Raw genomic sequence first — 19256 nt, 5'->3', positions numbered from 1 at the left:
GGCGCATTCTAGTAAATAATGTAAGAGAGACCAGTCAGCGCCCTCTCCACTGTACACTTCAAGAAAGCCAGAAGCTAAACTGCGGGCCTTCTATGATTCTTTCAAATGGCCTTGAAGACGCCTGCGGAGTCGCAGCCTAGGACTGTTTCCTTGGATTAAGAACGTTTGTGGCTGTTGCTGATGCTCCACTTGGAGTACTGTTACTGCTGTCAGCTGACGCAACTTTCTTGTCTTTTTCTGCCGCATCTCCAGCTGTAATGCAAAGGGGGCCTCCTGCTGCTGCCCCTGCTGTTGCCCCTGCTGCTGCTGTAGTGTACCTGTCGTCTATCTCAGGGAAGAATGGCTCCTGCAGAGCAGCCACTAGTGCGCGCACCTTCTTAGGGCCTATCCCTGGGCATTGCTGCAGCTGGTGCTGATGCGCCATAAATATATTCCGCATGCATCTGAACTCCTTGGCGAGCGACACGAAGTCGGCACGGTTGACAGAGGGTAGCACTCGTAGAACCTCTGCAGCAACGAGCGCAAAGACCGAATGAACTTGAACGCAAATTGTTAATTGAAGTACATCTATATTACCAAATAAATATTCCCAATGAACTACAACTTGACCAAAGATGCGACGAGCCGATATCATGACCCGAGTTGCAATAAGAGATTCTATCTCACAGGGGTATGCGTACACCTTTGATTCTGCTACTCTTCAATTCTGGCGAAGTACTTGGTGAGTTGCGCCCCCACGCTGTGTGTCTACGCAGAACTAGATATCGACTTGAAATTAGTTCCTCCTCCTTGAAATACGTTCTTCAGCATCATCATGATCCTATTTAAAAGATTAGAATAGTAAGGCTGCATTTTACTCATTTTAGTGCAAAGTTTTCTCGACAAGACCCACCCGCACAACGCGGTGCGTGCCGCTCGTCAAGTGTTGGCTGCAAAGAGTCAGACGCTCTGTTCTCCGAGGCTTTGAGCTGCTGCAGCAGCTCTGCTGCCTCTGCAGGCGAGTTAACTACGAGCAGAATGAATCCATAGTGAAACGCATGCAGAATTACTTGGGCTGAAGAAAAGAGCCGCACAGCACAAGAATCACAGCAGAAGTGATGCAGACACCCCAGCTGCTGCATTAGACAGGAGCCACAGAGAGCAAAGGAAGACTTAAAACTCTACTTGTGACACGAAAATACGCAAAATGAGCACTGAAAACCAAGTCAAGATCCAAAACCGGAACAAAACATATCTGCGCGCATCCCCGAGCCCAGCCATTTCCCTTACTCCTCATTTCTTACCTAGGGAGGCATTTGCCCCCTCCACGTCATTCAGCAGCAGCAAGAAACGCTTGCTGAGTTCCCTGCGGCGCTGCAGCGGCAGCAGCCGCTGCAGAAGCTGCTTGGGGTGCAGCCTGTGGTACTTGAGACTCAAGAAGACAACGCAGGCGCCGACGCCCACTAGGAAATCGGGGGCAATTGGCGCGTAGCAGAATGGCACAGAAGAGAAGAATCTGGCGAGGAACCAGCAGATGAAAGGCGAAAAAAGCCACAGACTGTAAAGGGGTAAAGATATCGATGAAGAAATAAGAGGAACTGCATATGTGCATCTAGCAATGCATGCGCTGTTGATTTTCCCTGGCAGGCTCACTTCATGATCGGGTTAGCCTGCTGCCGCAGAGAGGCTATTACCATCTGGCCGGCCTTCGGGTGAGTGAATGTCAAGGCATATTGCGAACGAGACTGAGCAGCGGCTTGCAGCTGCTGCTGCTTTTGCTGCTGCTGTTGTTGCTGCTGTTGTTGCTGCTGTTGTTGCTGCTGTTGTTGCTGCTGTTGTTGCTGCTGTTGTTGCTGCTGCGGCTGTTGCTGTTGCTGTTGCTGCTGTTGCTGCTGCTGCTGCTGCTTTTGCTGTTGGATCTGCTGCTGCACGTGCTGCTGTTGCTGCTGTTGCTGCTTTTGCTGTTGTTGGATCTGCTGCTGTTGTTGCTCCTGCCGTTGTTGCCGCCATTCCAGCACATCAGCCGCCTGCTGATTAGTGTCTTTGGGCTCTTCTTTGTGCATCTGTGCGGAAAAGTCTGGCTGCAGCTTTCTATCCCGTGAACGGCAAGCTTATTCAGCCGCATGCAGATCACCACTTGCCACTCCCGTTTGGTGGGTGGCTGTGAGCGGAACCGCTGGTTTATTCTGTCGAAGCCAAGCGCAGATGTACTCAATAGATCATTTTACTGGGAAAAAACTGGAGTACGTTTCAGCCATAGGCGAAGCACATCAATGCGCGCATAACAGCAATAGCTGGACCCCTCGATACCCCACCACTGCCTAGACACAAAACAAATTTCTTGTCTTCAAAGTCCCATTAACAAAGTTTGAATTTGAATTTTATGCATGAGCGATTTTCAGTCGGCTACTGAGCGTGTACCGTGTGAGGCTATATTTCGTCTGAGTAAGAAGCCCCAGGAAGCCTGGACCAGTGTGTTGTAAATTTTGTCTGGGTTTCCAACAAAAAGGGAAAATGCTAACCCTCTAGTTAAAAGCCACTGGCAGTGATATCTACGGAATGTTTTAAAACTTCTTAGAAGGTCATTAGCGACGAGCAGCCCCTACGCTCTACACCATACCCGTCAGCACCCCGATGGTGCGCCCTGTACACAGCTGCCATAACCGCGGATTTGTTTTCCTTGGAATTACTCAGCTACACTAAGTACCTAAATTCCGGTTTTTTTCCTCTTTTTCTGTTTATCTCCCTTTTCGAAAACGGACAATGGTAAGTAGCCTGCACGCTCTTGCGCGGTGCATCGGCGTGACTTGAAACTGAGCTTGAGTCTCCCGAAGTAACCATGCATGCAAGAGGCTAGCTTGTGCGTATCAACTAGATTTGTAATGTCTTAGAACTCATGAAACTTCTTTAAGCCACTTTCATTTTGATTAGCTCGCTCGCGGGGTTCCTCTTCGGTGACTTCTGCTGGAGGTGACCTCACCTTGGTGAGGGGCTTGCTGCTGGTACTAAACATTGCGCGCTGTGTCGATTTCGCCGTTCAGGAGCTTCCTCAAGATATTGCAAAGGAGCTGGCGGCTACAGCGAAAGCCATTGCGGCTCCTGGAAAGGGCATTCTGGCTGCTGACGAATCCACAGGTGAGTGTTCCACAAGCAAGTCCTGCTACTGCATTCATTGACGGGCTAAGAAGCAAAACTAACATTTCCTTCGCCATTTTAGAAAGTGCTTAGGCCTCACTAGCTGGCTTCTGCTGCGCCTGCGTGATATCTTAGGCACAATCCAAAAGCGTTTCGACAGCATTAAAGTGAAAAATGAAGAATCGAACAGGGCGGCATACAGGGACCTTTTGTTCTCGACAGAAGGTCTGGGGCAGTACATCTCGGGCTGCATTCTCTTTGAGGAAACGCTGTTCCAGAAGAACCAAGCGGGTGTTCTAATGGTGGACCTGCTGAAGAAGCAGGGCATAATCCCGGGCATAAAAGTCGACAAAGGGCTGGAAACAATTCCCCGAACTGATGACGAGAAAGCCACCATGGGCCTGGACGGCCTGGCGGAGCGCTGCAAAAAGTACTACGCCGCAGGGGCGCGCTTTGCGAAGTGGCGCGCAGTGCTGTCCATAAACCCCAGCCAAGGCAAGCCCTCAGATCGCTCCATTGCCGAAGTGGCCTACGGCTTGGCTCGGTACGCAGCCATATGCCAGCAGAACCGACTTGTGCCGATTGTGGAGCCCGAAATTCTCACCGACGGCTCCCACGACATCGCCACCTGCGCACAAGTCACGGAGCGGGTGCTGGCGGCTGTCTTCAAACAACTCAATGACCAGGGAGTGCTGCTGGAGGGGGCTTTGCTGAAGCCCAACATGGTCACCCCAGGTTCTGAGTGCCCCAGCAAGGCGAAGCCCGAAGAAATTGCTTTCTACACTGTTCGCGCGCTGGCCCGCACAGTGCCCCCTGCCCTCCCGGGGGTCACTTTCTTGTCGGGGGGCCAGTCCGAAGAAGAGGCTTCCCTGAACTTGAACGCAATGAACCGCATGGGGCCCCACCCCTGGGCGCTGACCTTCTCTTACGGCAGGGCCCTCCAGGCCTCCACGCTGCAGGCCTGGGCCGGCAAGCCCGAGAACAAGGCCAAGGCGCAGGAGGTGTTGCTGCAGCGCGCCAAGGCCAACAGCGAGGCGCAGCTGGGCACTTACGGGGGCGACGCTACAAACGCCGCGGCCAACAAGTCTCTCTTTGAGAAACACTACGTCTACTAAGTGAATGGTGCTGCATTAAGGAGCCTGCAGAGATAAATTCGGGGTTGTATGTTCTCTACAGGCCCTAGTGGCTCTCTTTGGCACTCCGCTGTAGGAGGGACGCAGCACATTAGGTCACTTGGCGTCTTTTTGCAATCAAATCACCCATATTTGCCTCTTTGCTTTTCGTTGCTTCGCTTTTCTGCAATTTTTGCATTATCTCGGATTTCCCAACTTGCTAGTCGCTGACTGACTGGCGTCAGTCCCGCCTTTGCTGAACTCTCCGCCTCAAGTGCATTGGTGAAATGCTGGTCCAGTTTGTTGTTCAAACAATTTAGCTAACTTCATCCTTTAGTTATTCAGTACTTCACTCGCAGCGTTACTGCCTTCGCTTACTCCTTACAAATCAAACGCTCCCCAATTAGTATTATTGGGAGCCATACACTGTTTGGACAATATTGCCTTGCTGTTATTGAATTGAAATGAATAACCAATGACTGGAGAACGTAGACAGAGCCCGCTCAAATACCCAGATGCAGCTGCATAGGAGCGCAGAATTGTCAGTATTAACTAGCTGCAACGAAATACATGAGCGCACGCTACCCACTACTGCCACCGCTGCCTCTGCCGTTGCTGCTGCTGCTGTTGCTTCTGCTGTTGGTGCTGCTCTCAACACTGCTGCTGCGATTGCTGAAGTTGCTTCTGCTGCTACTGCTTCTCGTGGATCTGCTGCTGCCACTATTTCCGGAGTTGCTGCGACTAGTTCTGTCGTGGCTACCGCAGTGACCACACGTTTGTGTTTCCGTGCATGCGGGCTCGTAGCGCAGCCACCTTAAATCGCAGCGAGAAAAGTGCAATTGTTTGCTTTCGAATGCATTTATTCTTGCTATTTAAGTGCATTTTCTGCGAATGACCTCCTTAGTTTCAGGTCCTTGCTGCCTCTCCTGCCGCTACGTGCATACCTGGCTGTTTGCTTGAACGACAAAGGCGTCTACAATCGTTTAAACAGTTAGCCATCAAAGACAAAAGAAGAAGAAATTAAAGTGCGAGGAAGTGCAGGAAATCTTGAGGCAAAAGTCACGAACGGTGTTCAGCCAAATGAAGATGCAGAAACTCGGAAGAATGCATGCAGACAATAGGAAATGTGCGCGCGCCACGTGCATAAACTTACATTGATTTGCTTGCTCTAGAAGTGACGCGCATACGAAATATATAAACTTGTATTAATTTATGCATATCAGCGCACACTGATGAGCTTGAGCGCAGCACTGGGCCCATGAAAAGCCAGAAAAGTTTGCTGCATTTTTGAGCCTAAGTTGGGTCTGTAAACATGCAATTCCACGAACAAATGATTCTCCCTACTTTCCACCAGTGTTTTGCCTCTCCGTCTTCAAATAAGAAGCGCGAAGAGCGTTCAGCATGCTGCACCTGCGGCAGCAGCTAGTTGTACGAATGCTGCTGCAGCAGCCAATGCTGCTGCAGCAGCCCGCGCAGCAAATGGCGTTGCTGCAGCACTCGCTTGCTGCCTATTGTTTCTCTAGTGCTAAAAGTGATTCTTCTATTCTGCTCGCTAGCTGCTGCCCTTCAAATTGTCTTTGCAAAAAACTGTGAGTCAGTGCCTCTTCCAAGGTGAGGCGATCCCTAGGGTCGTAGGCTAGCAGGCGACACAACATGTCCTGCAGGAGCAGCAAGTGCAGCAGCAAAAACAAAAGCAGCATCACAAACAGCTGCCTGACGCGATATAGTGCTGAGCGCTGTAGCAGCAAATACAACAGCAGCAGCTGCTGCTTTTGCAGCAGCTTAGAGAACACGTGCAAATATTACTGATTGTCTGTTGCAAACAACCCGAAAGGGCACGCAGAACTGCATCCATTACCACTCCGTTGACTATTTGCTGCTACTGCTGCTGCTGCTGTTGCAGGCGGGCCCTCACCTTAGCTGCATCTGAAATCTTCCGGGGCCCTGTAGGAATATAAAGACCTTTTTTCGCGTCAGAGATTATTTGGTCTGAAGAAACAAGCACAACCATAGCCACAGGCGAATGCAGCAGCAGCAGCAGCAGCAGCAGCAGCAGCAGCAACAGCAAGAGCACCAGCAACAGCCGCAGCAAACGCAGCAACCTGCGCAGCGGCGAGAATAGCCACACGGGTCACAGGTCGGTGTACCTGAAGGATCCACTTGATCTGGGCGAAGGCCGCGACAGAACGGTCTCCTGCAGCAGCAAACGCAAACAGCAGCAGCTTCTGCTGCAGCAACGACGTGGTGCCGCGGCAGCAACTGGTTGCCACAGAAGCAACAGCAGCGGCAGCAGCAGCTCGCCGCTGCTGCCATCAAAGGGGGACTTACTTGTTGAAGAGCATCTCGTACAGGATACAACCCACAGCCCAAATGTCAATCTGCACGAGCAGCAGAACTGAAACAAAGTCCTAGTGCGCCAGCAGGTGCAGCAAGAACAGCCGTAGCAGCTGCACCTTGCAGCAGCAGCAGCAGCAGTAGCAAGCCAGCGGGTTTGCACGTAGGCAGGTCTTTGGTAGAGGCAGCGGCGTCGCTGCAGCAGCAACCCAGGAGGGCAAAAAGCTCGCAGCAGCAGCAGCAGAAGCAGCAGCAGCCGTACGCGCAGCCACATACCTTCTCATCTGCTAGCACCACCAAGGGCGTCTGCTGCTGCGGCTGCTGCTCCGTTGCAGCGAGTTCGTCCTTGATTTCTCCGCCGTTGGCGCCAGGGTGGATTTGCTGCTGCTGCTTGCGTTGCTGCTGCTGGCGGAGTTGCTGCTGCTGCTGCTGCAGCAGCAGACACTCCGGCGGCTGGTACCACAGAGTGCCCCCGCCCGTAAAAGGCCTGGACTCCCCTTTAGGAACGAAGCAGCTCAACCCAAAGTCCGCCAACTTGCAGTCCCCTTCTTGCAGCAGCACATTTCCCGGCTTCACGTCCTAAGCCCCAGAACGCGCACAAAAACGCATGCAGCAAATGCATGCGGCGCATGCAGCAGGCGCATGCAGCGCATGCAGCAGGTAAGTGGCAGCAGCCGCATCTGGCGGTGGGCGCGCATTGAAGGAGAGAAGCGAATTTCTAGGGTTTAGCGTCGCAGCCTCCATATTAGGGTTTAGCATTTAGGGGTTCGCCGGACTTCAAATCTCCCGGATCCCTCTAAGCTTCTAGGTGCGAGGGTTTCTTTGAGGGCCTAGGGTTTGAAACTTACGAAGTGGCAAATGCGAGGGTTTCTTTAAGGGTTTAGGGTTTGGGACTTACGAGGTGATAAATGCTGCCGTTGGGTTGGTGCTTCAAATAGTGCAAAGCCCTGAAAAACAAAAAGCTGCGCTTAGACACAGGGCCTGGCTAGCTTGGCTAGCTGGCTTGCCTGGCTAGCTATCTGACCTGCTGGCTAGCCAGCAAGCCAGCTAGCTCGGTGTCGAGCAGCCAGCTACCTAGCTAGCTAGCTAGCTCCGCGCAGGGAAGCATGACAGCTAGCCAGCCACTGGGTAACAGATTTAGATTTTGCTGCTTAGCTTTACTGAAACACAGCCTAGGGTTCCGAGTTCTTAAACTAGGGTTTAGGGTTTAGGGTTTTGCACACTGAAGTATTTGCCGAATCCAGCGAGCCGCAAGGGGCTCCTCAAGGGGCCCAGAGATCTTCAAGTAGTGATCAAGGTCCCCCCCTACGTAGGCAAAGCATACAACCTAACACGCAGTTTCTGCTGCTGCTGCTCCTGCTGCTGCTGCTGCTGCTGCTGTCGCTGCAGCAGCAGCAAAGGGACTGCTGAGGCCCTTCCGCTGCCAGCAAGTGGCTGCAGATAATCAACGGTTGGGCTGTGCCTCGACACAGGAAGCTCGGCACTGAGGCTTTGTGCTTGGGATAATGGCAGTTCACTCGTTAGGGTTTAGGGTTTAGGGTTTAGGGTTTCGGACCTTCGCAGAACTGAAGAATGCTGGCGAGGACGTCGTTGCCCATTTCAAAGCAAGCTTTCATTTCTACGATCTGCGCCGGAAACCGCAAACCCTAAGCCCTAAGGCCTAAACCCTCAACCCTAAACCCTAACCCTCCTCAAATCCCAATGCTGCTCCCCAAACCCTAAACCCTAAACCCTATGGCCGAGCCGCCCACCCCCAATAATAATAATCCCAGATCCCGCGGGCAAAGCTCTGCTTGCTGTGTGAGCTGGAGGGTTTCAGATTTAGAAACTAGGGTTTAGGGTTTGCAGATTTACGTGCGGGTGGGGCCTGATATCTTTGTGAATTTCAATTTCGTTTTGAACTCTCTTTACAATCTTAAGTCTTTCTTTTTCTCTTTTCACGGAAGACAAAACGTGCAGCTTGGCAGCAGCCACGGAGCAAGTCAGCGGGTCGAACACCTGCGCGCCGGCAAACCCTAAACCCTAAACCCTAAACCCTAAACCCTACGCCCCAGCCGTAACCCTAGGCCCGCAGCGCCCACCAGCTGCAGGCAGAAAGCTCAGAGTGAGGCGGAGAGGGAAGCAGCAAAAAAAAGACAAAAGGGGACAAAAGAAGCAGCAAAATGACGCAGAGGGTCTGCAGCAGCAGCCGCAGCAGCTGCAGGCTGCAGCCTAGAAGAGGGCTAAAGCTGCAGCAGCGAGGGTTTAGGGTTTAGAAGTGGTTAAAACCCACTTCCCAAACTTCTGCAAAACCACCCCTGCCCAGCATGTTAAGCAGGCGGTAGCCTCTCCTGAGCTGGTGGAAGTTACTGAAGGGAGAATTTGACTGCGCACAAACCCTAAACCCTACACGCTAAACCCTAAACCCTAAACCCTAGCATCTCCGCTTTTCGCCTTAGACCCAAAACCCTAAACCCTCAACGACTTGGCCTTGCCTGTGCCAGCAGCAGCTTCATCTGCTTTAGGAGACGGTAGCGGCCGGCGTCCAGCTGCCTTTTGGCTTCCAAGAGGAGGCGATTGAGCTGCAGCAGCAGCAGCACCAACAGCAGCAGCAGCAGCTCGCCAGCAGAAGAAGCAGCAGCAGCAGCAGCAACAGAACACTGCCTTCAGAAATTAACTTACTTGGAGAATGTTAGCAACAAGATCTGGAGGCGAGTTGTCTTTGCTTGCAAGGCGCAGCAGCGCGAAGAGGGAGGTCTGCAGGCCAGCAAGACACCCAGCAGCGAGCGCCCCAAGCCCTAAACCCTAAACCCTTAACCGTAAACCCTAAACCCTAAAACCTCAGCCCAAGGCCCTAAAGCCTTCAGGGCAGACTGCCGCGTACCTCCAAGTGCAGACACTCAGTGAAGAGAGAACCGTCTCGGTAAGGATCTTGGCTTGGAGGGACGACTCTGCGCCATACACCCTAAACCCTAAACCCTAAACCCTAAACCCCAAAGTTTGAGCTTGTTTCTGCGTCTATATCTGTGCATGATTTGTCTTCTGAGCGAGTCACTACAGGGCCATGAGTGATTTTGCGGCCATGAGTGACTTTGCAGGAAAAGATTCAGTCTAGCAAGTTAGAGCTTGCTAGAGTGTTCAGAATTTAAGTTATAGATCTAGGGTTTAGGGCTTAGGGTTTAGGGTTTAGGGAGTAGGGATTGGGGTTTGAGCATTACGTTCTGTCGGTGCGTCGCTCGTCGAGCCAGGACAGCTGCTGCAGCGCATCTGGACTTAAGACCGCAGCAGCAGCAGCAGCACTGAGGAGAGCAGCGTATTTGCCAATTGCTGCTGTTCCGTTTGCTGCTGCTGCTGCTGCTGGTGTCCGCTCATCTCGCTGCAGCGGAGGTGCTGCAGTAGTATCGCCGCGCCAGTTGCTGCTGTTGCTGCTGTTGCTGCTGCCAGTGCTGTTGCTGCTGTTGCTGCGGCTGTTGCTGCTGCTGCTGTTGCTGCTGCGCCAGCTATTGCTGCTGTTGCTGTCCCAGTCATTTCGTCTGCAATTGCTGCTGCCTTGAAGACAATCCCAAGAATCGCTCGGTGCTGCTGCGCATGTGTCCACGCCACCCGGCCCACAACTTGCAGCAGCAGCAGCAGCAGTTGCTGCTGCTGCTCTATTCGACGGGTTGTAGCTCATGTGGTTGCTGCTGCCTTCTGGATCAGCTGCGCCGTGCTGCAACACAGCGCTTTCAGATTCTGCAGCAGCTGCTGCAGTTCCTGCTGCTGACACCTGCATTGACCCCTTTTCGCTGCCGCTGCTGCAGCAATGCGGGGGCTCTTCCTGAGCAGCAGCACCAAGCAGCAGCAGCACCAAGCAGCAGCAGCACCCGCGCTGCAGCTGAGTCACTTAGCAGCCGGGCTGCATATTTGCAGCATTATGGTTTAGGGTTTCGGGTTTAGGGTCTAGAGCATAGGGTTTGCTGTTTGCGCGCACCTCCATCATGAGGCTGGAACTTTCCAGGGTTTGCTTCAGAGAAGACTTCGTTGCTGCAGCTGCTTCCACTTGCTGCTGCTGTTGCTGCTGCTGCTGCCGGGTGAGAACTGGGAGCACTGACCTGCTGCAGCCTGTAGCAAGTGTCTTCACGTCCGTGGCGTTTCGCAGCTTTTGCTGCTGTTGTTGCTGCTGCTGCTGCTGCTGCTGCTGAGCAGAAGCAGTAACATTCATGGGGCGAATCACCAGACCCATCCCATTCGAAGGGGCCCTTTCTCCAGCAGCAGCAGCAACAGCAGCAGCACCCCCAATCTCCGCTGCGCCGGTGCGCCTCAAGATCTTTCCTTGCTGCTGCTGCTGCTGCTGCTGCTGCATAGGCTCAGCTGCAGCGCTGCAGCGACGCTTCAGCGGCGGCAGTCGGGGAGCAACTGAGGCGTCTGCAAGGACAAAAAGCAGCCCTAAACCCTAAACCCTAAACCCTAACACCCTTCGCCTTGGCAGCTAAACCCTAAACCACGAAGTCGTAGGAGTGACGCTGGAGCTCACCGGCTACGCTGGGAGGGGCTCTTTGTTGTTGCTGCTGCTGTTGCTGGTTTTGGCGGTGCTGCTGGTCCTGCTGCTGCTGTGTCGGCCTGCGCTTTTGCTGCTGCTGCTGCTGCTGCTGCCGCCGCTGCTGTAGCTGCTGTTGCAGCTGCTGCTGCAGCTGCTGCTGCAGCTGCTGCCGCTCCGCAGCCCTCTCGTCCCCAGAGGAAACTGAGTCAGCCAGCACTTGCTGCGTCTCAACCAGCAGCGCCAGAGCATCATCAAGGGCTTGCTGCTGCTGCTCCAGCCTTTGCTGCAGTGCGTGGGGCTGCTCCAGCTGCTTCTGTTGCTGCTGCTGCTGGCTCGGCTGGCGCAGCAGCAACGCAGCAGCCTGGCGCCCGATATGCCGCAGCAGCAGTCGACGTTGCTGCTGCCGCTGCCTGCAGCAGCACACAGGGACAGCAGCAGCAGCATTAACAGCAAAGCCACGACAAACTTTGGCCCTTAGTGAGGACACGCCTTGCCAACTTGCAGCTGCAGCAGCAGCTGCTGCAACAGCAAGTTCCGACACAGCGACGGCAAGAGCGATGCTAGCAGCAAAATGAACAGCAGCAGCGGCTGCAGCAGCGGCTGCAGCAGCAGCTGCGACCCAGTTCGATCTACATGCACAGCCTGCTGCTAACAGCGGAGCTCTTGTTAGCCTTTCATAAGGCAAAGGTTCACACTGCAGCAGCACTTCCTAAGTTGCAGCAGCAGCAGCAAAGGGAGGAAGCGCAACGAGAGCAGCAGCAACAACAGCAACAGCAGCACCACTAACAAGCGCAGCAAGTGCAGTAGCAGCAAGTGCAGCAACAGCTACGGCATCAGCGGCAGCTGCCGCAACAAACGAAGGGGCAGCAGCAAGGGCAGCAGCAGCAAGGGCACCAGCAGAAGCAGCAGCAGCAGCAGCAACAGCATGGCCCGACCTCTTCTTGTGGAGTTTTCGCTGCAGAGCCCTCAGCTCTTGCTGCTGTCTCTCGAGCCTCTTTCTGTCCCCTTTGCATGCTTCTGACTTTTGCTGCGCCTTGATTCGGCAGCGGTCCAGTTCTTGCTGCAGCTGCTTGACTTGCTGCTGCTGCTGCCGCTGCAGCACCTGCTGCTGCTGCTGCAGCTGCAGCAGAAACGCCCGACGCATGCGGTGGTGCTCGCCGCTCCAGTCAGCAAAGACGTCGCGGCGTCCATACACTCGAGAGCTTTGTTCGTACAGCACCATGCGCTGCTGCCTCTCGACCTGCAGCAGCAGCAGCAGCAGCAGCAGCAGCAGCAGTAGCAGCGAAGCAGCAACAGCAGCAGCAGCAGGCAGGCACACGCACACAAAACACACAAGCGGTAGCTCCAGCTGCTGCTGCTGCTGCTGCTGCTGCGCTGGGCCTCGCGAAACTTGTTACTTGCACAGTTGTGCTGCAGCTGCTGAGGCCGCATCGCGTGCTGCCAGTACTGTATATTTCTTCTTTGCTGCTGCTGTTGCTGCTGCTGCTGCCAGTGTTTCGAAGCAGCAAGTGCTGCTGCTGCTACCTCTTTGGCTTCCGCGAGAAGGCGCCAAAGAAGGCGAGGCAGTTTGTGCGTCCTTGAGGCGAGCTGGCGCTGAGATGCCTGCAGCAGCAGCAGCAAACACAGCAGCAGCAGCAGCAAACGCAGCAGCAGCAGCAGCAAACATACCGGCAGCACAAACGCAGCAGCAGCAGCAAACGCAGCACCACATGCAACTCAAGCAGTACAAATAAAACTTGGGGGTGCAGCGTCAGCAACAAACGAGAAACGAGCTTATTTCCGAGCCTCTTCATTTCCTGTGCAGCAGGAGCTGCAGCAGGCACAGCAGCAGCAGCAGCAGCAGCAGCAGCAGCGCACTCTCTGTGTCTTGATCTGCTCCGTGAGGGCAGCCTCGACTGTCTTTGCTGTCTCTCTTTGCTGCGCCAGAGTTGCAGGCCAATGCCAGCCAGCTAGCTGCGCCTCCTCGGGAGTCTTGCTGCTGTTACTGCTGCTGCTACTGCTGCTGCTGCTGCTGCTGCTGCTGGCTGCCTGCTGCTGCTGCTGCTGCTGCTGGCGATCTTCAACAAGAAAAGCATAGCGTTCAGCGAGCCGCCGGCGTGCTGCCTGGAGCCTCTCTTCTGCGGCAGCGTGAACCCCTGCTGCTGCTGCTGTTGGTGCTCGGGCTGCTGCTGCTGCTGCTGCTGCTGGCGGTGCTGCTGCTGCTTCTGTTGTTCCTGATGCTGCAGCTGCCAACTGCTGCTGCAGCTTCTCGGGCAGCCGCTGAGCCTCCAGCAGCGCCGCTATGTTGCAGCGCCACTGCTGCAGAAAGAGGGCTTGACGGGGGGTTAGGGAGCAGCTAGGGTTTGCTGCTGCTGCTGCTGCTGCTGTGTCTGCTGCTGCCGCTGCTGCCGCTGCTGCAGACGAAGGGGACACAGCAGTCTCCGCTGATGTGGCTTTAGCAGCCTGCTGCTGCTGCTGCTGCTGCTGCTGCTGCTGCTGCTGCTGCTTGTGGACCAGGATCCAGGTGTGCCGCGCCGGATCAGCAGCAGCAGCAACCTGCCGACTGAAGCGACGCCCTAGCTCCGCTGCTGCTGCTGCTGCTGCTGCTGCTGCTGCTGCTTTTCCTGGTGTGCATATATCTGCGGAAGTGACACCGGGGAAGCAAATATTGAGGGTTTGAGCGGCTGCAGCACGAAAGGCTGGCGGCAGTATGGGGTGCGCCTTCCAAGAGCAGCGGTTGCTGCTGCTGCTGCTGCTGCTGCTGCTGCTGCTGCTGCTGCTGCTGCTGCTGCTGCTGCTTTCTCCCGATGCAGGCAGTGGAAATGACCCTGTCGGAGGATAAGCATCTCCTGCAGACCAGACGCAAGCAAAACCCTTGCCCTAACTCTAAACCCTAAACCCTAAACCCTGATTCTGAGCAAGCATCAAATCCCCAAGGTGCTTGGAGCCAAGGGTTTAGGGTTTAGGGTTTAGGGTTTAGGGTTTAGGAATTGGGGTTAGGAACCTGTCACTGTGTTGACGAGGGCCAAATCCGTTTTCCCCCTTTCCGCGAGCAGGCGCACAAACATCCCATGCTGCTGCTGCTGCTGCTGCGGCTGCTGCTGCTGCTGCTGTTGCTGCTGCTGCTTATCCGCAGCAGCAACAGCTGCAGCCACCCCTTCTGGCGGCATTTCCTCACATGACCAGCAGCAACAATGGCTGCAGCATTGCTGGGAGCAGCAGCAGTTGCTGCTGCTGGAGCAGTTTCGGCTGCTGCTGTTCCCGGGGCCTGCAGCTGCTGGTGCTGTTGCTGCTGGCGTTGCTGCTGCTGCTGCTGTTGCTGCTGGCGTTGCTGCTGCTGCTGCTGTTGCGGCGGCTCGATTCGAATGCTATAGTGGGGTCGTGCCACGCAGGCGCTGCTGCACTGTCCAGTGTTTAGGGTTTAGGGTTTAGGGTTTAGGGTTTGAGTCAGCCAGCAGAGACTTGAAGGGTTTAATGGTCTAGTGTTTCATTCGGAGGGTTTAGGGTTTCTTCACTCTGTAGAAGGCGGCCAGACAACGGCAGCCGACACGGGGGTGTTACTGCTGCTGCTGCTGCTGTTGCTGCTGTTGCTGCTGCTGCTGCTGTTAGCAGGAATTAGGATGTGTCAATGTTTTTGCTTCTGCTTTCAGTGTCTTTAACTAAGTATTACCATTTGCTGCTGACGCCGCCCCGGCAAATCTGCTGCTGCAGCGAACACCTTAAGTAAGACTCGCTGCATGCAGCAGCAGCGGCGGCAGCAGCAGCAGTAACTGCAGCAGCAGCAGCTGTCAAACTTTAAGTCGGCTAGCTCTACAATAACTTTATTTGTTTTGCAGCAGATGCGCCTTCTTCTCTAGCTTGCTCTAAACCCTAAACCCTAAACCCCAATACGCAAACCCTCCTCTCCCTCCGGCCCAGTTCCCGCAGCAAGTCAAGATGAAGAATGCTCAAATGCTGCAAGGTAAGAATTCAAGGATGCCACAGCAGCAGCAGCAGCTGCTGCTGCTGCTGCAGCAGCAGCAGCTGCTGCTGCTGCAGCAGCGTGGGTTTGAAACGCTGCGCACGCTGCTGTTCCCACTGTCGCTGCTGCAGCAGCAGCAGCAACCAAGGATTCTGCAGATGCCGCAGCGCAGTTGTTCCTGCTGCTGCTGCCGCTGCTGCTGCTGCTCCTGCGAGTGCTTTTGGGCCAGCAGCAGCTCTATATGTTGCTGCTGCTGCTGCTGCTGCTAGTGTTGCTTCTGCGTCTCGCAACCCTTTAGTTGTTTGCTGCAGCAGCCGGTCTAGCAGCTGGCGCTGCATCTGCTGCCTGTGTTGCTGCTGCAGTGCTGCTGCTGTGCTGTGCTAATGCTGCTGTTGTGCTGCTGCTGCTTGCATCCTGCTGCTGTTGCTCCTCTGCTGCTGCTCTGCTGCTGCTGCTACTCTGCTGCTGCTTCTGCCCTGCTGCTGCTGCCACTCTGCTACTCTGCTGCTGCTTCTGCCCTGCTGCTGCTGCCACTCTGCTACTCTGCTGCTGCTGTTACTCTGCTGCTCTGCTGCTGCTGCTGCTGCTGCTGCTGCAGAGCCCCTGGACATAGCTCGTCTGTCTGTGGAGGAAAAAGTGTTTGTGAAATGCAGAGGCGAGCGGCAACTCAAGGGCACTCTCCACGTACGAGCAGCAGCTGCTGCTGCTGCTGCTTTGCTGCTGCTGCTGCTTCTGCTGCTGCTGCTGCTGCTGCTTCTGCTGCTGCTGTTTTCGTTGCTGCTGCTCCTGTCGTTCCGCAGCCAGTTCCTATTTGCATTGTGGCCGTCACATTCTGCTTCATCTGTTTGGCCCGTTTGCTGCCTTCGAGTCTTGCTGCAGCTGCTGCTGCAGATGCAGCAGCTGCTGCTGCTGCAGCAGCTGCTGCTGCTGCAGATGCAGCAGCTGCTGCTGATGCAGCAGCTGTGCAGTTCGCGGTTCTGTTTTTCTGTTGGGCTAAACAAGTGTGTTGCCTTTCTGTGTGCGTGCAGCCATAGCCCGAAACCCAAAACCCTAAACCCTTTTTTGTGGTTTGGGGTTTGCGCTTCTGTTGCAGTCATATGATGTCCACCTAAATCTGGTCCTCGCAGACGCAGAAGAAACCCTCACTGTCGTTGACGACGCCACCAACAAGCTCTCCGTAAACCCTAAACCCTAAACCCTAAACCCTAAACCCTAAACCCTTCTAGTCCCTAAACCCTACTGCTTGGCTGCTACACTCTAGGACTTCGAGAGAAGGCAACGGCCATAGCCTGTGCCCCTCAGCTACCTTCTTTGGTTCTCTTTCCTAGGGTTTAGGGTTTAGGGTTTAGGGTTTAGGGTTTGCGGTGTGGGGTGCAGAAAACAGTGCGTAAATTGCCTCTCATATTTGTGAGGGGAGACGCAGTAGTTCTTCTTTCCCCCCTCAGCACTTGAGCAAAGCAAAACCCCACACTGGGATCGTCTCCCCGATCCCGGGATCGACCGATCCCGGCATCGTCTCCCACTGCTGGGATCGTCTTTTCCGATCCCGGGATCGTCTCCAAGCGCTGGGATCGTCTGTCCCGATCCTGGGATCGTCTTTTCCGATTCTGGGATCGTCTTTTCGATCCTGGGATCGTCTTTTCGATCCTGGGATCGTCTTTTTCGATCCCGGGATCGTCTCGCTGCCATTTTGGGATCGTCCCCGAGTGTGGGGTCGGGGATCGTCTCCCCACAGCTGGGATCGCCTCCCCAGAGCTGCATGCACGCTTCCTGCCTTTTGCTGCTGCTGCTGCAGTTGCGGAAGCAGCAGGAACAGAGGGTTTTAAGTAGCGCCTCCAGAACTCTCGCTGCTGCTGCCGATTTGCTGCTGCTGCTGCCGCCTTGCTGCTGCTGCTGCTGTCTTGCTGCTGCTGCTGCCGCAGCAGCAGTGCAGCAACTTCATGTGCGACTTACGCAGCTGTGGCGCTGCTGCTGTCTTTGGGACTGCTGCCGTTGCTGTTGCTGCCAGTGCTGCTCTTGCTGCTGCTGCTGCTGCTGCTGCTGCTGCTGCTGCTGCTGCCCTGAAACTCTCGGTAGGCAACGCGGGCCAACTGCATGCAGCCGGTCAGCGCCATTGCGACGTTAACTGAGCAGCCAATCGCCTCCAAACCCTAAACCCTAAACCCTAAACCCTAAACCCTCAAGCTGCTGAGCAGGTCTATGCTGCTGCAGCTGTTTCTGCTGCTGCTGCTGCTGCTGCGCTAACCGAACCGCCTACTGCAGTCTGTACGGGGGCACAAGGCTGCAGCTTGCTGCATAGGGTTTACAGTACATAGGATTTAGGGTTTAGGGCTTAGGGTTTAGGGTTTAGGGTTTAGGGTTTACCACTGAAGAGGTTCCAGTTCTTCGGCGTAATTACCATGCTGTACCTCGACCAGATAATGCCCGTTGCTGCCACAGCTGCAGCAACAGCAGCAGCAGCAGCAGCAGCAGCAGCAGCAATAAAGTGCAGAGCGTGCCTTGTAAAGGCGGCGCATAAAGCAGCAGCAGCAAGAACAAGAGAAGCAGCAGCAGCAGCTGCGCTCTTTACTATAAAGCAGCAAAAGCACAACCACCAGCAACACAAAGTGCAGCAGCACAGCAGACGCAGTCCCCAAGCAGCAGCAGCAAGAACAAGAGAAGCAGCAGCGCAGCAGCAGCGCAGCAGCAGCGCAGCAGCAGCAACAGCCAAGCAGCAACGGCACCAGCTCCCGCCGCCCTGCAGCAACAGCAACGGCTACAGCAGCAGCAGCTCGATCCCCAGCAGCAGCGCAGCAGCAACACCATCCCCAGCAGCAGCGCAGCAGCAGCACCATTCCCAGCAGCAGCGCAGCAGCAGCACCATCCCCAGCAGCAGCGCAGCAGCAACACCATTCCCAGCAGCAGCACCATCCCCAGCAGCAGCACCGTCCCCAGCAGCAGCACCCTCCCCAGCAGCAGCACCCTCCCCAGCAGCAGCATCCCCAGCAGCAGCAGCAGCAGCACCATCCCCAGCAGCAGCAGCAGCAGCAGCAGCAGCAGCAGCAGCAGCAGCAGCACCGATTTGCTGCGCAGGCGAGACTCCCGCGACGTCTTTGTCGAGCATGTCGATTAAGTTGGCGATGGAAATTCCCCACTTGAAAGTGGGGGCCCAAAAGTGGATGGTGAAGGGCCCCGCGGGGTGGCCTGTGCGCAGCAGCAAACGCAGCAGCAACCTGGCTCTGCTGCTGCTGCTGCTGCTGCTGCTGCTGCTGCTGCTGCTGCTGCTGCTGCTGCTGCTGCTGCTGCTGGGGGTGCGGCGCGGGCGCGGGCTGCTGCGCGCGGGGGGGAACGCGGCAGTGGACGGGAGGCGCTGCGGCTGCTGCAAGTTTGCTGCTGCTGCTGCTGCTGCCGCTGCCTGCTGCTTCTCGCGCGTCCGCTGCTGCTGCTGCTGCAGCTCTCGCTACTGCTGCAGGGCTTAGGGTTTAGGGTTTAGGGTTTAGGTCCCGCGGTTTAGGGTTTGGGACTTACTGATGAAGTCCTTCGCCTTCTGCGGCAGCGGCAGCTGCAAGGCGCGGCGCTGCAGCGCCGGGGCTATTCCAGGAAAGAAGAGAGAGCGGCCTGCTGCTGCTGCTGCTGCCATTGTGGTTTGCTGCTGTCCCTGTTGCTGCTGCTGCTGTTGCGTCGCTGCTGCCGTGTTGCTGCTGCGCTGCTGCAGCTGCAATGCTGCTGCTGTTGCTGCTGGTGCCGTGCTGTTGCTGGTGTGCCCCCGCTGCTGCTGCTGCTGAGCTGCTGCTGCTGCTGTGCTGCCGCTGTTGCTGCTGCGGCGCTGCTCCGCCGTGTGTTGCGACAATGGAATGAATAAGGGTAGGGAGTTTCCGAGGGTTTAGGGTTTAGGGTTTGGGCTTGCTGCTGATTAGGGTTTCGAGATTGCGGCCTGGGGCTGGCAAGGCAGGGGCCCCACCTGTCAGTTTGCTGCAGCAAGTTTCCCGCAGCAATGCAGCTTTGAGTTCAGGTGTGCGTACACCTGAAGCAGCAGCAGCAGCAGCAGCAGCGACAGCAGCGGGGAATCCAACTGCTGCTGCAGCAGCACTGCTTTGCCTATGCAGCACAGCTCCCGCTGCAGGGCGTTCAGGTGAGCAATTTAGGGGCTAGGGTTTAGGGTTTAGGGTTTTAGGTTAAGGGTTACTAACGAATTTATGCAGAAGAAGAAGCAGATGGCGAAAGGGACCAGCATGCATGCACTTGAATTTTGAAGAACCGACTACTTGCTGCTGCTGCT

The 19256-nt window shown here is 55.5% G+C and overlaps 5 protein-coding genes across 5 annotated transcripts; 2 read left to right on the top strand and 3 right to left on the bottom strand.

The window, feature by feature from the left end:
- Positions 1-136: 136 nt before the first annotated feature.
- Positions 137-2042, bottom strand: ENH_00010900 (DNA repair protein rad10 domain-containing protein, putative; the record flags this gene model as incomplete). Its single annotated transcript, XM_013578836.1, has 4 exons — positions 137-507; positions 893-1054; positions 1284-1495; positions 1633-2042. 4 exons carry the CDS (start codon positions 2040-2042, stop codon positions 137-139), a joined length of 1155 nt encoding a protein of 384 aa, XP_013434290.1.
- Positions 2043-2613: 571 nt separating this feature from the next.
- ENH_00010890 (fructose-1,6-bisphosphate aldolase, putative) lies at positions 2614-4229 on the top strand (the record flags this gene model as incomplete). Its single annotated transcript, XM_013578835.1, has 3 exons — positions 2614-2616; positions 3021-3114; positions 3250-4229. 3 exons carry the CDS (start codon positions 2614-2616, stop codon positions 4227-4229), a joined length of 1077 nt encoding a protein of 358 aa, XP_013434289.1.
- Positions 4230-5734: 1505 nt separating this feature from the next.
- ENH_00010880 (Tyrosine kinase-like (TKL) protein, putative) lies at positions 5735-14207 on the bottom strand (the record flags this gene model as incomplete). Its single annotated transcript, XM_013578834.1, has 19 exons — positions 5735-5884; positions 6142-6215; positions 6374-6420; positions 6555-6604; positions 6837-7139; positions 7459-7507; positions 7784-7865; positions 8116-8185; positions 8415-8558; positions 8833-8925; positions 9222-9296; positions 9424-9490; positions 9758-10356; positions 10510-10943; positions 11053-11468; positions 11994-12298; positions 12583-12660; positions 12916-13886; positions 14042-14207. The coding sequence occupies 19 exons, from the start codon at positions 14205-14207 to the stop codon at positions 5735-5737; spliced, it is 4173 nt and encodes a 1390-aa protein (XP_013434288.1).
- Positions 14208-14973: 766 nt separating this feature from the next.
- ENH_00010870 (LSM domain-containing protein, putative) lies at positions 14974-16450 on the top strand (the record flags this gene model as incomplete). The annotated part of the gene is made up of 4 exons (XM_013578833.1): positions 14974-14998; positions 15597-15682; positions 16092-16175; positions 16376-16450. 4 exons carry the CDS (start codon positions 14974-14976, stop codon positions 16448-16450), a joined length of 270 nt encoding a protein of 89 aa, XP_013434287.1.
- A 497-nt stretch (positions 16451-16947) lies between these two features.
- Positions 16948-18617, bottom strand: ENH_00010860 (Chromosome II, complete genome, related; the record flags this gene model as incomplete). The annotated part of the gene is made up of 3 exons (XM_013578832.1): positions 16948-17123; positions 18056-18181; positions 18506-18617. 3 exons carry the CDS (start codon positions 18615-18617, stop codon positions 16948-16950), a joined length of 414 nt encoding a protein of 137 aa, XP_013434286.1.
- Between the last annotated feature and the right edge of the window lie 639 nt (positions 18618-19256).

Source organism: Eimeria necatrix, genomic scaffold (genome assembly GCF_000499385.1).
Source record: "Eimeria necatrix Houghton genomic scaffold, Enh_scaff132, whole genome shotgun sequence".
Classification (NCBI taxonomy): domain Eukaryota; phylum Apicomplexa; class Conoidasida; order Eucoccidiorida; family Eimeriidae; genus Eimeria; species Eimeria necatrix.
The sequence above is the reverse complement of the archived record's forward strand: the minus strand, read 5'-3'. Positions and strand labels throughout refer to the sequence as shown.